The sequence below is a fragment of the Xenopus laevis genome, chromosome 8L (assembly GCF_017654675.1).
Source record: "Xenopus laevis strain J_2021 chromosome 8L, Xenopus_laevis_v10.1, whole genome shotgun sequence".
In the NCBI taxonomy this organism is placed as follows: Eukaryota; Metazoa; Chordata; class Amphibia; order Anura; family Pipidae; genus Xenopus; species Xenopus laevis.
The window spans coordinates 83,895,497-83,909,997 of record NC_054385.1 but is presented as its reverse complement, the minus strand read 5'-3'; the positions used below and the strand labels follow the sequence as shown (position 1 = coordinate 83,909,997).

At 37.8% G+C, this 14,501-nt stretch overlaps 1 protein-coding gene across 2 annotated transcripts in view; it reads left to right on the top strand.

Moving 5' to 3' along the window:
• The window catches only part of LOC108698753 (mitogen-activated protein kinase kinase kinase kinase 5), a 73,950-nt gene that overhangs the window by 25,510 nt on the left and 33,939 nt on the right, over positions 1–14,501 (top strand). For both annotated transcript variants that reach the window (XM_018230510.2, XM_018230511.2), the window contains exons 3-6: positions 9,686–9,776; positions 11,456–11,520; positions 13,674–13,729; positions 14,363–14,410. In XM_018230510.2, coding sequence (XP_018085999.1) covers positions 9,686–9,776; positions 11,456–11,520; positions 13,674–13,729; positions 14,363–14,410 — 260 coding nt within the window. The remainder of the gene's footprint in view (positions 1–9,685; positions 9,777–11,455; positions 11,521–13,673; positions 13,730–14,362; positions 14,411–14,501) is intronic.

Sequence of the window (14,501 nt, the reverse complement as noted above, 5' to 3'; positions counted from 1 at the left end):
GGAAGGGAATGGGTAGTGCTGACCCTAGGCGCCTTGGCCCTAGTAATTAGACAGCTATACTCGTTTTATAGATCGCTCTAGGAGTGATAGAGAGGTTAATTAGTTGAACAGCTCAAGGCTCCTTAAGATCCCAGGGTATTACTGACCCAGAGTAAGGAACCAAGTGTTGAGATAGGGATGTCAGGAGTTCCCCTAGTCTGCCACTGGAAGATATCCTGAAAACCGGGCAATACCCATCGCATGCTGTCAACTTACTCTCTGCTGTATATTCCCTAGCCTGTGGGGATTCAGCCTATACGTGCTGTGAGTATATGCTTCCTTTATGCTGCTGTGTATGTTCTATACTCCATTGTGGATAATTGTGCTAAATGATCTCTGTGCTGTTGTTTAATAAATACTGTTCTTGGTTCAACTGTTAAAGAACTACTGGCGCCCATCATTGTGCTATCGCATCAGGTTACAGTTACACTACACCTTTGCCTCCACCCCACTGCGAGGGCTTACCCCTGAGAAAGAGAGCTCATCTGTGGTCTCAGCCCACCAAGGAAAGTAGAGTAAACGGCCCTAGCACAAGTCAGTTTACTATAGCGCTACACTAACATGCCTCTGACGTTTATTAAACATTCTGACTTTTATATTAGGGTCTGGCCACACGGGCAGATTAAAAGCTCCTCTTCTTTGCTGCGACTAATCGCCCCCATCTGCCTTCTGCCGGCTAAAATGTGAATCGCCTGGGGCAGGCACATGGTATGCTTCGTTTTCCGAAGTCGCCCAAAGTTTCCTCATGAGGCAATTATGGGCGACTTTGGAAAACTAAGCGTTCTGTGTGCCTGTCCTCAGGCAATTTACATTTTAGCTGGCGGAAGACAGATCGGGGAGATTAGTGGCCGCAAAGAAGAGGAGATTTGTCGCCTGGCAACCAATCTCCCAAAATCTGCCCATGTGGCCAGACCCTAAAAGTGAGTAGTAGTTGTGAGAGATTTGCTTTGCATAGATTTGGTATTCAGTTGGTAGGGTACTTAAAACACATTTTTTTTTATTTTATAAGGGTGTAGCACACCTTGCACGATTTCACTCCTCTTTGGACTCCTCCATGTTTACACAAGTGAAAAGGAGTCACTTGTAAATATTTTTAAACATTTCTGGTGTTTGACAGGGTACACCCCTAGTATACAGAACAGTTATCTACTGTATTTCTGACTTTATTCATGGGTTTCATCTTGAATTTGTTTTAGTTCTTGTTTCATTGCATTAATCCTATTTCTCATAGGTTTTGTATTTCAGTTCCCCAATCTGGTTTTGACCTATTACCTTCTTTGAAATTTGTCCTGTAGATTTGAGTATTGTCTCTGATACTTACTTGAGACTTTTGCCTGTACTTTAAGCACTTAGGTTTTATGATTTGATTTTCCCACCTAGTCTGTTTGGCTTTGTCCATCCTTCAATTTAAAGCTGGCCCATATACTTTTGCTTTTTAATAGGGATGCACCGAATCGGCAGAATCCTAATCTGCATATGCAAATTAGGGATGGGGAGGGAAATCACGTGACTTTTTGTCAAAAATGTTTTCCCCTTCCCACCCCTAATTTGCATATGCAAATTAGGATTCGGTTCAGTATTCAGCCAAATCTTTTGCGAAGGATTCGGGGGTTCGGCCTGATCCAAAATAGTGGATTCGGTGCTTCCCTACTTTTGAATCTGACTTGCTTGCTAAGGATGAAAAGCAAACTAGCTGATTAGTTATGTCCCATGTGGCCCCCGCCCTTCAAGTTGCTGACTAACAAAGAGGTTAGAGAGCTGCAAAGGAGAAAGTTGTGTTCTGACTATTACGTATTACATTCACCCAGCCTTCGTAGATTACATTTTTGAAACTTTTTTTTTTTTTTTCTTGCACAGCTTATCTATTTCCCCAGTTTTATATTTACACTAAACTGTTACTTTATTTAAGCTCAAAAAAGTCTTTGAAATTGAGGCATATAGATGAAGGAGGATATTATTTGAAATCCCATTTAAAGGTGAATACATGGCTAACCTCCAAAACAATGCATAGTACCCTTGACTGTTTCATACTATGCTTTGCCTCCGTCTGACCCTGCTCGTATCACCAGAACTCTAAACTGATCAGTTGTACAGGCTGATATATTAGATAGCTTTAAGAAGGGGTTGGATAGCTTTTTAGCAAGTGAGGGAATACAGGGTTATGGGAAATGGCTCATAGTACAAGTTGATCCAGGGACTAGTCCGATTGCCATTTTGGAGTCAGGAAGGAATTTCTCCCCCTCTGAGGCAAATTGGAGAGGCATCAGATGGTTTTTTTTTGCCTTCCTCTGAATCAACTGGCAGATAGGTAGTTAATAAAAAGAAAAAAAAAAGGTTGAACTCGATGGACATGTGTCTTTTTTCAACCTTACTTACTATGTTAATAGACTATCAGCGATGCCACAGTAGTAGAAGCAAGTGATGGCCAAAAATTCAGTGCCATGTTATCTTACTAACAAGATGTCCTTTATTAAGTTCTGAACTACCATTTATTTACCACCAGTGTTTGAGAAGGCAAACTATTTTCTGGCCTCTCTTCACTTGAAGCAGAATCAAAAGAAAATGTGGGATACAGCTGTCTTTTCTGTCAGGGATATGTTGTCTGGAAAAAACGTGTGTCAAACTGGCAAGTTTTCCATAATGATTAATTGGCACATACAGTCAGATGAGTCTTTGCTTGTCTGCCTGTGACTTCCCACTGACACTTTCCAGATGCTGAGAAATTGCCTCAGATCTTTCTGGATATTGGGTGCTCAAATAATAATTTCTGTCTTTGCCAAATGAATGCTGTTACCTTGAGTTTCACATGCACAAGGACATGTCTGATGGCCAAGTACAGCAATATATTGTTCTAATAATGATTTAGATTTGTGTTAGAAAATTGTCTTATTAGTAATTGTTCTCTAGCATAATTAGGTTGTGGTTTGCATGATATGTTTATGGCCTGGGATAATTTCTTTGAATTGATCCTAAAGCTTCACCAATATATGGGGTTTAGGATATAATAATAGGATCCACATTGAATGGGGGGAGGCGGCAGTGTAAATACAAGCGAATGATCACCCCCTTACCAAAAAAATCTTTAGATTGGGTCTTAGCTGCATATACGTCGCTACCCCAACTCACCCCCTGTTGGCTGGCCAGTGATAAATCCTATGGGTGACATTATGTTCCGTTACACTTATGGCCTTACAGGCAATGGGTCTTTATGTTGCCCGCAATAAATATTGGAAACTACAGGTGACAATATGTTCCTTGTTTCCTACAGACTAAAATGCAATTCACCTGTGGGGAAACATATGCAGAGGAAACTTGTCGGAAGTTCCATAATTCGCACACTTTTTCCCACCAGCAATTTTCATTTTTGCCAGTGGGAAGGAAACTACAGTCGGTGAAAAAATGTCCCCTGTGCCATTGCCCTTAGAAGCTGTGGAAAAGATTATGATTCATTACTGTGCCACCGGCACATAAGTGCGAATGCCATGACAGTCTTTTGTCATCAACGTGTAAGAAATAATCCAGTTGGCAAAACCTGTCATTTGCCATTGCCATTAGGTCTGTGGCACATCACTTTTTTTTCTGCCACCAGAGCAGATTTGGTAAAAAAAAAAAAAAAAAAAAAGCGTTAATTCGCTAGCGTTTGGCATTTTCGCTACTGCGCAAATTCACTAACGAACGCTGGCGTAGTTTCGCTAGTGTTACTTTGCAACCTTACGCCAGGCGAATCTTCGCTAGCAACGAAACTACGCAAATTCACTTGCGCAGTGTAGTGAACGCTACCTTTTACGCTAGACTTCCTTCGCCACCTCAGACCTGGCGAAGCGCAATAGAGTAGATAGGGATTTTTTTTCTAAGTCCCAAAAAACGCTGGCGTGTTTTCTACATGATGGCTGATAGGCTGAAAAAGATCGAAATTTTTTTGGGGCTCCCCTTCCTCCCCCCTACATTTCCTGACTCATGGCAACTTACCTATACAGTGGGCACATGTGTAGGGCAAAATAAAATTTTCATTTGCTCATTTGAAGGTTTTCTAGGCATTTGTAGTGCAGATACGTGTTCCTCCATTGAAATTTGAATTTCGCGCTGTATGCAAATTAGCCTTCGCTAGCGCAACTTCGCTTTATATAGCGAATCAACACTAGCGCAACTTCGTAACCTTACGCTACCCCTGTGCGCAACTTCGGATTTTAGTGAATTTGCGGAGCCCTGGCGAAACTACGCCTGGCGAAGTGCGGCGAAGTTGCGCCTGGCGCAACTTCGCATCTTAGTGAATTTGCCCCCTAAAGTCAATACAAGTTTATGCTGAAGGTGCGCTAGTAACTGATATATTCAGAAAATGTAATGTTTTTCCATGTTGGTATCCCTTTAATTAAAAGAATAGACATAAAGAATAGACATAAAGTATGTTCAGGAAAAGCCCTGTATTATGGGTTCATGTTTAATTGGGCAGTATAAAGCCTCATTTTAAAACCTTGTCCACAATGTATTTTGGTATCGAGTGATACTTCCTCTTTAATATGGTATTGTCATTTGTATTGCTTTATTGTTGTGATGAGAATGAGATTTAATTGCACAGTGGCAAAGTTATATTTTGTTCTTGAATAGGGAAGTGTTTCACTGTTATTAATGTGGCTTTGTCTAGTTTACTGTTTCCTATAGTGAGATAGGCAGCAGTTAATTGATATTCTTGTTCCCATTATAGCAGGGCATCAAGTCACCACAGTTGTATGAGAGCTAAGATGAGAAAGAGGATAGTTTTGAAGGAGAAAGTTAGAACTCTGTAGTGAGCCCATAAGAGCTGCTGAGGGTGCCAGAATATTCGCTGCACAATAGTATCCTTTATCAGAGACTAAATTAACCTGGCATAGTCCGTTTTACTATTCTCATCATACAGGTTAGAGGCAGATTAAGATGAGAAAAGATAGAAAATAATAAACAAACTAAATTATGTCACCTACGAAGTTGCTTATCTTCGTTAATTTTAAATAAGACTATTACTTGGGTTTCTAGAACTGTATCGATTTTGTCATCTTTTATTATATTTATTTTTTACATCTATCACATATTACATTTATTGTGTAAGGCAAATGCCCCTATCAATCTGGCCTTATGTAGGTACATGAAAATATAATAGGGCTGCAATTGCTCAGCTTTTGCTTACTGAGGAGGCCCTAGTGTGACATGAATGGATGGATAACAGTCAGACAGTATGAAAGATCTGGGGGGGGGGGGTTTATAAGAAGTCATGAACTGATCTACACAATCCTCTTTAAGGGGCAGGACCTCACTGTGGGAGGTACTTATATTTTGTAAGTCACATGCCGTTCATGATTTATAGACAAAGTACAATTTGCTTTAAACAAACCTGAGGTCAGATGGCCCTACCCATAAGAGTTTACAAAGTCCAAGTGTAGATTAAAATGTTAGTTGAAATTTGTGGAGTGTGATTTATAGTACACATGAATCACTTTAAAATAAAGTGTCAATAGTTATTGCATTATTATTTTGTGCCATTGTGTCATCTGTGTATTTTAAAGTTGTGACATTTATTATTTGAATTTGTATTTTTTTCATGTTATTAGTTACCAATACATAAGCAAAAATATAATACATATGATATAAATATCCTGGTTTTATTGTGACTTTAACTATATTACTGTAAGAATATAAAGAGGAGCATTTAAATTGGCCTTCACAGAAAGATCAATACATAGGTCTGGCTGCCCTAATTGTTTTTCCCACTCCTGAAAGAATGGATCACACAGGAAGCCTGTTTAGAGCTTAAAGGGGACCTGTTACATAAGAAATAATTCCAAACTCGTATCTATTTTATTCGTTAAGCAAAATAAACTTTACTTACACTATATAAATTATTTAAATATTGTTTGCAGTCAGCCTTGTAATTCACCACCACAGCAAGCAGGCAGCAGCCATTTTGTGGACACTGTTATAAGACAAGCATTGTAACACCTCAAAATCTTGTTTATGCATCAGAATGGGGAACCTGATGGCAATACCTTTGCATTGGCTACACAATTATAAATCGTGAACAGGGAAACTGAAGTACCCATAGGAAACCTATGCAGACACTGGGAAAACAGGCAGATCCTGCTTGGAGTTTCATTCAGCTGATAAAAAAACTGACTTGTATGTAAACAATGCCTTTTTAAAATATTTGGCTTGTTCAGGCATGTTCTGTCTGCAAAACTAACTGCAAAGGTGTTCTACTATATTTTGCTACAGACAGTATTCCTTTGAACAAATTGCAGGGAGCTACTAGTTGGATCAATCTGCGTTACAATGGACCCCATCCTTTTGAAGGTTTTAACCTTCTTACCTGTTTTGCCCAAAATAGTACAATCTGTAATACTAGAGATAGCATCTCTCTGATATGGGACTACTTCTATTGTGCCCCACAATTCATGCTGTGCAAAACATGCATTCATTTTTGAATCTGTTAAAAGGAAAAATGTAGGCATACAGCCAAATGAATTATATGGCACAAGCTTGTATATTACCAGATGCTTTGCAAAATTGTGAAATGTATTTTTAAAGAAACGTTTAAAATAAAAATGACAACACTTTGTAGCTACACATAGCATATGTTTTTTTAGATAGGGTCAGTGAAAGCTGGAAATATTCAGAAGAAGAAGGCAATTAATTAAAAAAACTATTAAAAAAAAAAAAGAAAAGAGAGAAAATGAGGACCATTTGAATATTTGCTTAGAATTTGCCATTCCATGACATAGTAAACTTTAACTTAAAGGTGAACCACCCATTTAACACACATTTATAAATTGTCAGCATGTTTGGCAGAGCGATGGTGGAAGATTACATACTAATTAGGGATGCACCGAATCCAGGATTCGGTTCGGGATTCGGCCTTTTTCAGCAGGATTCGGATTCGGCCGAATCCTTCTGTCTGGCGAAACTGAATCCGAATCCTAATTTGCATATGCAAACTAGGGGTGGGGAGTGAAATCGTGTGACTTTTTGTCACAAAACCAGGAAATAAAAAATGTTTTCCCCTTCCCATCACTAATTTGCTTATGCAAATTAGGGTTCGGATTCGAAAATATTGGATTCGGTGCATCCCTAATACTAATACTGACCAATACAGGTAGGTGTTAAGTATCTAGCATCCATTTGGGTTCACGACAGATCTTATGCACTGTTGTTCTTTAAAGGGGTTGTTCACCTTTGAGTTAGCTTTTAGTATGATGTAGAGAGTGATATTCTGAGACAATTTGCAATTGGTTTTCATTTTTTAATATTTGTGGTTTTTGCGTTATTTAGCTTTTTATTCAGCAGCATTCCAGTTTGCAATTCAGCAGTCCGGTTGCTAGGGTCCAAATTTCCTAGGAATCATGCCCTGATTTGAATAAGATATTGTAATAAGAATATGAATAGAGGGCTTAAATCAAAAGATGAGTAGTAAAAAATAGCAATAACAATACATTTGCAGCCTTACAGAGCATTTCTTTTTAGAATGGGTCAGTTACCCCCATTTGAAAGCCGAAGACAAATAATCCAAAAACTTTACAAAATAAAAAATGAAGACTTACCTATGCAGTGCTGCTGAGTTTATCATCTGGAGAGAGGGAAGGCATATTTTGTAGAAAAATAATACAGAAATAGTATAAAACCATCCATTGATTAGGTCATCCCCATTCTGTAATGACTGTATCTAACAATGATTTGTCTGGGTTCACTTTCTAACTTACAAATGTTTTTTGTGGCACAACAGTAATGTATAACACAGCCTTAGGGAATGGCTAGCAGTTCTTCGCTCAGGCAGGCCCATTTAAAGGGAGACTTTCTTTTTCAACCAGTGTAATGCACGTGTATTAGAAAAATTAAGCATAAGACATTAGAATGGTTTAAAACCAACGAATACACTTTTTTTATTTTTCTATGGTTGTTCACAATGCTATCGCTCACAATATGCATGGCTTTGCTAAAATATGCATTGTGAGACTGTAATACCATTTGGAGAGACAAAGTCCACGTTAAAAGCTGATATCTCTTTAAAAGTATTGCTTCAAAACAAGTGTTTGTGACCGTGTGCTTTACCGGCTGAAGGCTATGAAAAACCCCTTCCTCTATGTATTGAAACGTAGTGGAAGGAAATGGTTTGGTATATTCTCCGTAAAACAAGAAGTATGAAAAAGACCAAAGAGTGATGTTTAGGTCTGTCTGATAACATTTTCTATGTGTGGAGTGCAATGAAACCAATTATTGCGTAAGAACAATATCTACAGGAATGGAGCTGTACAATAGAAAACTAATATTATTCTAAATGGTAGCTCAGTAACTGTACATGTGCAGGTAAGCACAGCCTATTCTTAACAAGCTTTTCAAGGCTGAGCTTTTGCTTCTGCCTGTATGGACAAAACCAGCCTGTACTGGGCCACACTCAATTCATCCTTTGTCAAGCTTTGAATATTTTGTGGCCCATTGTCTCCCTAAAATTGCTGTGCATCCCAAGCAGTATCTTTCAGTGCAGATAACAGGAAACATGTGACTTAACCACAGCAGTGTTTTTTCCAGACATTCCAGAGGCTGGGAGATGTTCCTAGTTTGCATGTCAAAATACCGTTTTTTGGAAGTTGCAATAGGGAATATTTTGCAATGGTCGGAACAGGCCTCAGAATATAGTCCAAGATTTCTATTTATAGAACCACTTTTATTGGCTGAGGTATGTTCATACCTTGTGTGGCTTAAATGGCACAATGCTTTTTATAAATGGCTTGGGTTTTTTTTCCCATCATTTATTGCAAGGGGTTTCACTAAAAGCTATATTTTCCTTTCTTGAGGGCAAGCTGCACTATTTTTATAAGTGCTGCAAGTAATGCTGATGAAAATGCTGTTTATGCCATGTTATTTCTATAACAATGGTTAGAGAGACAAGGTGCCCCAGAATATATTGTAAATATCTTGCTGAATAGTAGATGTGGTCCGGGTGCACCAGCCCCAGACCCCCAGTTTTAGGGAGCCGCACGTCAGAAAATTAGAAGAAAGAACAGGGCTGCCTGGCACTCAAAGGGATCCACAGGACCAGAAAAGTTTTAAGTTAAAAAATAATTCTTTTTTTTACAAAGTTAAAAGTGTATACTTGCATCTCCATTCGCCCTACGCGTTTCGTTCCCACCAGGGCACTTAATCATGGGCTATGTTATTTATATCGTTTATGGAGGAATTCTGTGCTGAGTATTGTCATTTTATCTAAAGGGGAATGCGAGCGACAATGATTAAAGGGCTAGTTTCAGTGAGGTCTGAAGCATTTACAGCATTGACAAGTTTCTTCGATTTTAGCAGAAAATGTTAGTTTTCACTGCTGGCTCTATCTAGCAGCAGAATGCATGATATATGTGTATAAATAAATAAAATAACCTAAACAGCATAAAGTAGGATAAAACCCTTAGAGTACTAGTGGTCCTTTAATGAACAAGCCAGAGAGACTCTTCTTTTACTGTATTACCATTGTGGTTGACCATGATGCACTGTGGTTGTAGTGATGACCGTTTTTGTGCTATTTATCTACATTTCATTTTTTACTTAACTGCTTTCATATGTATAATTGTGTTCTTAAATCTCGGTTGATTGGTTTGAGTCCACTTTAATTGGCCACTGGTTTCCTTTTTAGGTGATGATTTCTCTCTTATCCAGCAAGAAATCTTCATGGTGAAGGAGTGTAAGCATTCCAACATTGTGGCTTACTTTGGCAGCTATCTTTCGTAAGTTCCCATTCTCTCTTTTGCCTTGGGGCATGCCCCTAAGTTTATATATCACAAGTACATTTGTCATTGTAATATATTCTTAAAGTCGTCATGTAATTTCATCCGACTGCTATACCTCTGAAAATAGGAGGAATCCTGGAATAATGGGACGTAATATATTCAGTAGGAAGACATCACATCATGCTTTTTCTAGCTGGCTATTGGCAGACAGATTATTTTTCTGTCATTATTTATGGTGCTAATTTATAACTTCAGTCCTCAAAACATGCAAAGGGAACAATTTTAAGTAACATTTTATCCTGTCTTTTAATTTATTCTTGCCATTGTTTCACCTTTAAGATAACTTTTCTAAGCAACTTTTCAATTGGTCTTCATTATTTGTTTTATAGTTTTTTAATAATTTGCCTTCTTCACTTTTTACAGCTTTCAAATGGGGGTCACTGACCGCATACAGTATATACACAAATGCTCTGTATAACTACAAATGTGTTGTTATTGCTACTTTTGATTACGCATCTTTCTATTCAGACCCTCTCCGATTTATATTCCAGTCTCTTATTCAAATCAGTGAATGATTGCTAGGGTAAATTGTCCCTTAGCTACCAGACTGTTGAAGCTGCTGCTGAATAAAAAGCTAAATAACTCAAACCACAAATAATAAAAAATTAAAGCCAAATGCAAATTGTCTCAGAATATCACTCTCTACATCATACTAAAAGTTAACACAAAGGTCAACAACCCCTATAATGGGCAGAAGTTGCTGTTGCTGTCTAAACTGTAGTTAGAATTATCACCTTTTCTGGAATACAATACCAGCTTTCCAATATATTTATATTTCTTCCATATTAATGACATTGGGATCTAGCATCATTTTTACTGGCCAGATGACACCTAAGCCTAAGTTTAACTTCAGAAAACTAAGCTCTCCGAGTGCCATCCCGCCGGCGATTTACATTCTAGCCGGGGTGAGGCATTTCTGGGAGATTAGTCACCCCAAAGAAGAGGAGATTTGTCGCCGGGCGACTAATCTTCCCGAATCTGAACGTGTGCCCTGACCCTAAGGCATTTTGAGTGGCTGACTCTAAGACAACTACAAGCACTCATGCACCAATTGTGTTATTGTTTTGGTTATTTAGAGTCTTAACATGCTTGTTTTATGTATCTGTAGATTATGCTGTAAATGTGGTTGATTACTTAAAGGGGCGGTTCAAACTTTATGTATGCTATAGAATTGCTACTTCTAAGCAACTTTTCAATTGGTCTTCATTTTTTTTCTTGTTTATAGTTTTTTTCTTGTTTGTCTTATTTTTCTTACTCTTTCCAGCTTTTACTGACCCCATCTAAAAAACAAATGCTCTGTAAGGCTTCACATTTATTATCTATACTACTTTTTACTACTCATCTTTCTAATCAGGCCTCTCCTATTTATTTTCCACTCTTTTATTCAAACCAATACATGGGTATTGGGTAATTTGGACCCTAGCAACCAGATTGCTGAAATTGCAAACTGGAGAGCTGTTGAATAAAAAGCTAAATAACTCAAAAACCACAAATAATAAAAAATGAAAACCAATTGCAAATTATCTCTGAATATGTCATCACTCTCTGCATCATGTGAAAAGTTAATTTAACGGTAAGCAACCCCTTTAGCTATTTTCTTTTGTTTCCTTTACTAGACGGGAAAAACTGTGGATCTGTATGGAGTACTGTGGTGGCGGCTCACTCCAAGACATATACCATGGTACCTTAACATCCTACCTAAATTGTTAATGTTCATATTTCTCTGTATTAAGTGATAAATTATGTAAAAAAAAAATATTAGGAGGTCACAGCCAACATTTCCTGCCAGACTATATGCAACAGAGTTCTAAAAACTAAAATAATCACATATTCAGCAATGAGTTTCCGGAACACAAAGCTATTGCAAAGTGGACTAGCCCCTGTGATTTTATTATGCCAAAAGAACACAACATTTGGGGGGGTGTGCCCCTTCATCAGGTGATAAATAGTGAAATAACTTATTTATACTTCAAACCACTCCCTCATTAATATGCAAATCAGTCCAAACAATCTGCAATACAAGTCCCATTTAATATCACTTTAAAGTCCATGACCTCAGTGATAGCCACTTACAAGTCCGTAGTCCGATTGGAAGTCCCACAGGGATAATTCCAATAGCAAAAGACCTAAAATTGGTAACCCGACAATTGAATTAACAGGCTATATTTACTTGCCCTCAAAAACCTGTTAAGGTAGTGGGTTAGTAAGTACAAATAGATTATTACAGTGAATGTTAGTTTCAATTATTCGCTGTGGAGCAATATTACGAGTAACGAATAATTTAGTGGCAGTAGGTTAGTAAGTACAAACAAAATATACATATATAACACTGGGGAGTGCTGTTTCCCGAATAACCGCAGCACCAAGGTTCATTTCGGAGGCCAGGTTGTGTACACAGATTTCTCTTAACAAAAAGTAATTACAGCTTATTATTCCCCCCGCTGTTCTGGGATCAATAGCTGTAGAAGTTGTTAATGTTAATTCCTTTTGGGTTCTCATGACTGCAGCTTAATATTATATTACATTTTAAGGTTATAATTGATTTTACCAGAATTTGTAGCTTTTGTAATCCAACTGAATGATTTATTTGCTTCCATTTTACAAAACTGTGTGTGGCATTAACATTAAGGGGCAGATGTATTAAGGGTCGAATATCGAGGGTTAATTAACCCTCAATATTCGACTGGCGAATTAAAATCCTTCGACTTAGAATATCGAAGTCGAAGGATTTTGTGCAATTCGTTCGATTGAACGATCTAAGGAATAATTGTTCGATGGAACGATTAAATCCTTCGAATCGAACGATTCGAAGGATTTGAATCCATCGATCGAAGGATTATCCTTCGACCAAAAAAAGATAGCCAAGCCTATGGGGACCTTCCCCATAGGCTAACATGGACTTCGGTAGCTTTTAGGTGGCGAACTAGGCGGTCGAAGTTTTTTCTTAAAGAGACAGTACTTCGACTATCGAATGGTCGAATAGACAAACGATTTTTAGTTCGAATCGTTCGATTCGAAGTTGCCCATTCGATGGTCGAATTAGCCAAAAAAACACTTCGAAATTCGAAGTATTTTTTCTTCTATTCCTTCACTCAACTTAGTGAATGGGCCCCTAAAACATGGGCATGTAAATATTCATAGCTTCTGTTAATTCAATGCGACAGTCCACTTGAAATATTTCACTTCAAACTAATGCTGATGTGCTCATAGTTGTCAGTGGATAAATTTGACAAACACACAAAAAGTCTGCATGAGACTTTTTTCCATCAAGAACACGCTCAGAGTAGATTTGGCCCATATTTATCTTCTAAATGTGGCACCCTTTTCAGAAGTTAGCCAAGTGCCAGATATTGAAAGTGCAGTTGCCATTTTCAGTACTGGGCTGGGCTTTTGCTCCTCTCCTTGAATTAATTAATTAATGTAATAATGAACACTTTTTAGTCTGTCAGAAAAAGTACAAAATAGTTTACTATGCATTATTAGGACATCTTGATGAAAGAGTCAAAATGCAAAAAAGTAAAAATGCATACTTATGCCTTTTAGCAAGAAAAATACCCTCCGTGTGACTGCACATGGCTTGACACAGTGGTTCTGGATGTAGGCACAGAAGAGCTCTGATTTGAGCATTTATCTGCAGGCTTAGAATCAGCCCAGTATGTCTAAAGCCATCTCGTCGGATCACACAGATGGCACCCTATGGTTGGGTTACCCTTATTCACGTGACCTGGGAGGTCTTATAATAAATTGTCATCAGGTTATTGAAACTCATTTGTTTTATATTTGCTAACAATGAATGGCAGACGATAACATCCCAGTATTTCTCTTCTCTTTCAGTAACAGGACCACTCACAGAGTACCAGATAGCATACATGTGCAGAGAGACCTTGCAAGTAATATATCTTTTGCTTTTTGCTGCAGATAAATAAACTAAAAACATTCTTAAAGGCATGTAACTGGAATATTGTTATAGCCACAGCTATAATTGTTATTCAGTCCATACCTTTATGCTGAGATATATAATAATGTTTGCTTTGGAGTGCATTTATAGACTGCACAGTCCATCAGGAACTGTTTTGGGGTCTGTCAAGAGCTGCTATTGTAGCGCAGAGAATACTGCTTTTCATAGCACATTTTCAAAATTTAGATTATTGAGAATTTTTAATTGCAATTGCTTTCCCAACTTCAATAAGTTGCCGGTGGGATAAAAACATAGTTGTCACTTTGATTTCTAGAAGAAGCCTAATTTTGCCTTACAAGGAAACTTTGGCCTACCTCCAGTGTGGGATTTTTTTTGCATATGTGCCCTTTATTTGTTTGTACTTATTTAAATAATAATGCTAGTGCAATTAGAAGGAAGAAAAAATTAAAACAAATGCCATGTTTTTACTTAAATATTTATTTATTTTTAGAATGGTCTGTAATATAAGCATTTTTCACCAATGCTGAGTGTGTATGTTTTTGGTGTATGCGGTATGTCTAGAAGCAGTTTAATTTGTCTTATTAACAAGCGTTCTATCCCTTAGGGTCTGTCATATTTGCACAGTAGGGGGAAAATGCATAGAGATATCAAGGTAAGATATGTTTTTTACTTTTCTGCTTTTCTTGATGCTAGTCTATGTCAATAATACAAATCAGGAAGCAGAAAATTTTAGAAACACCTCA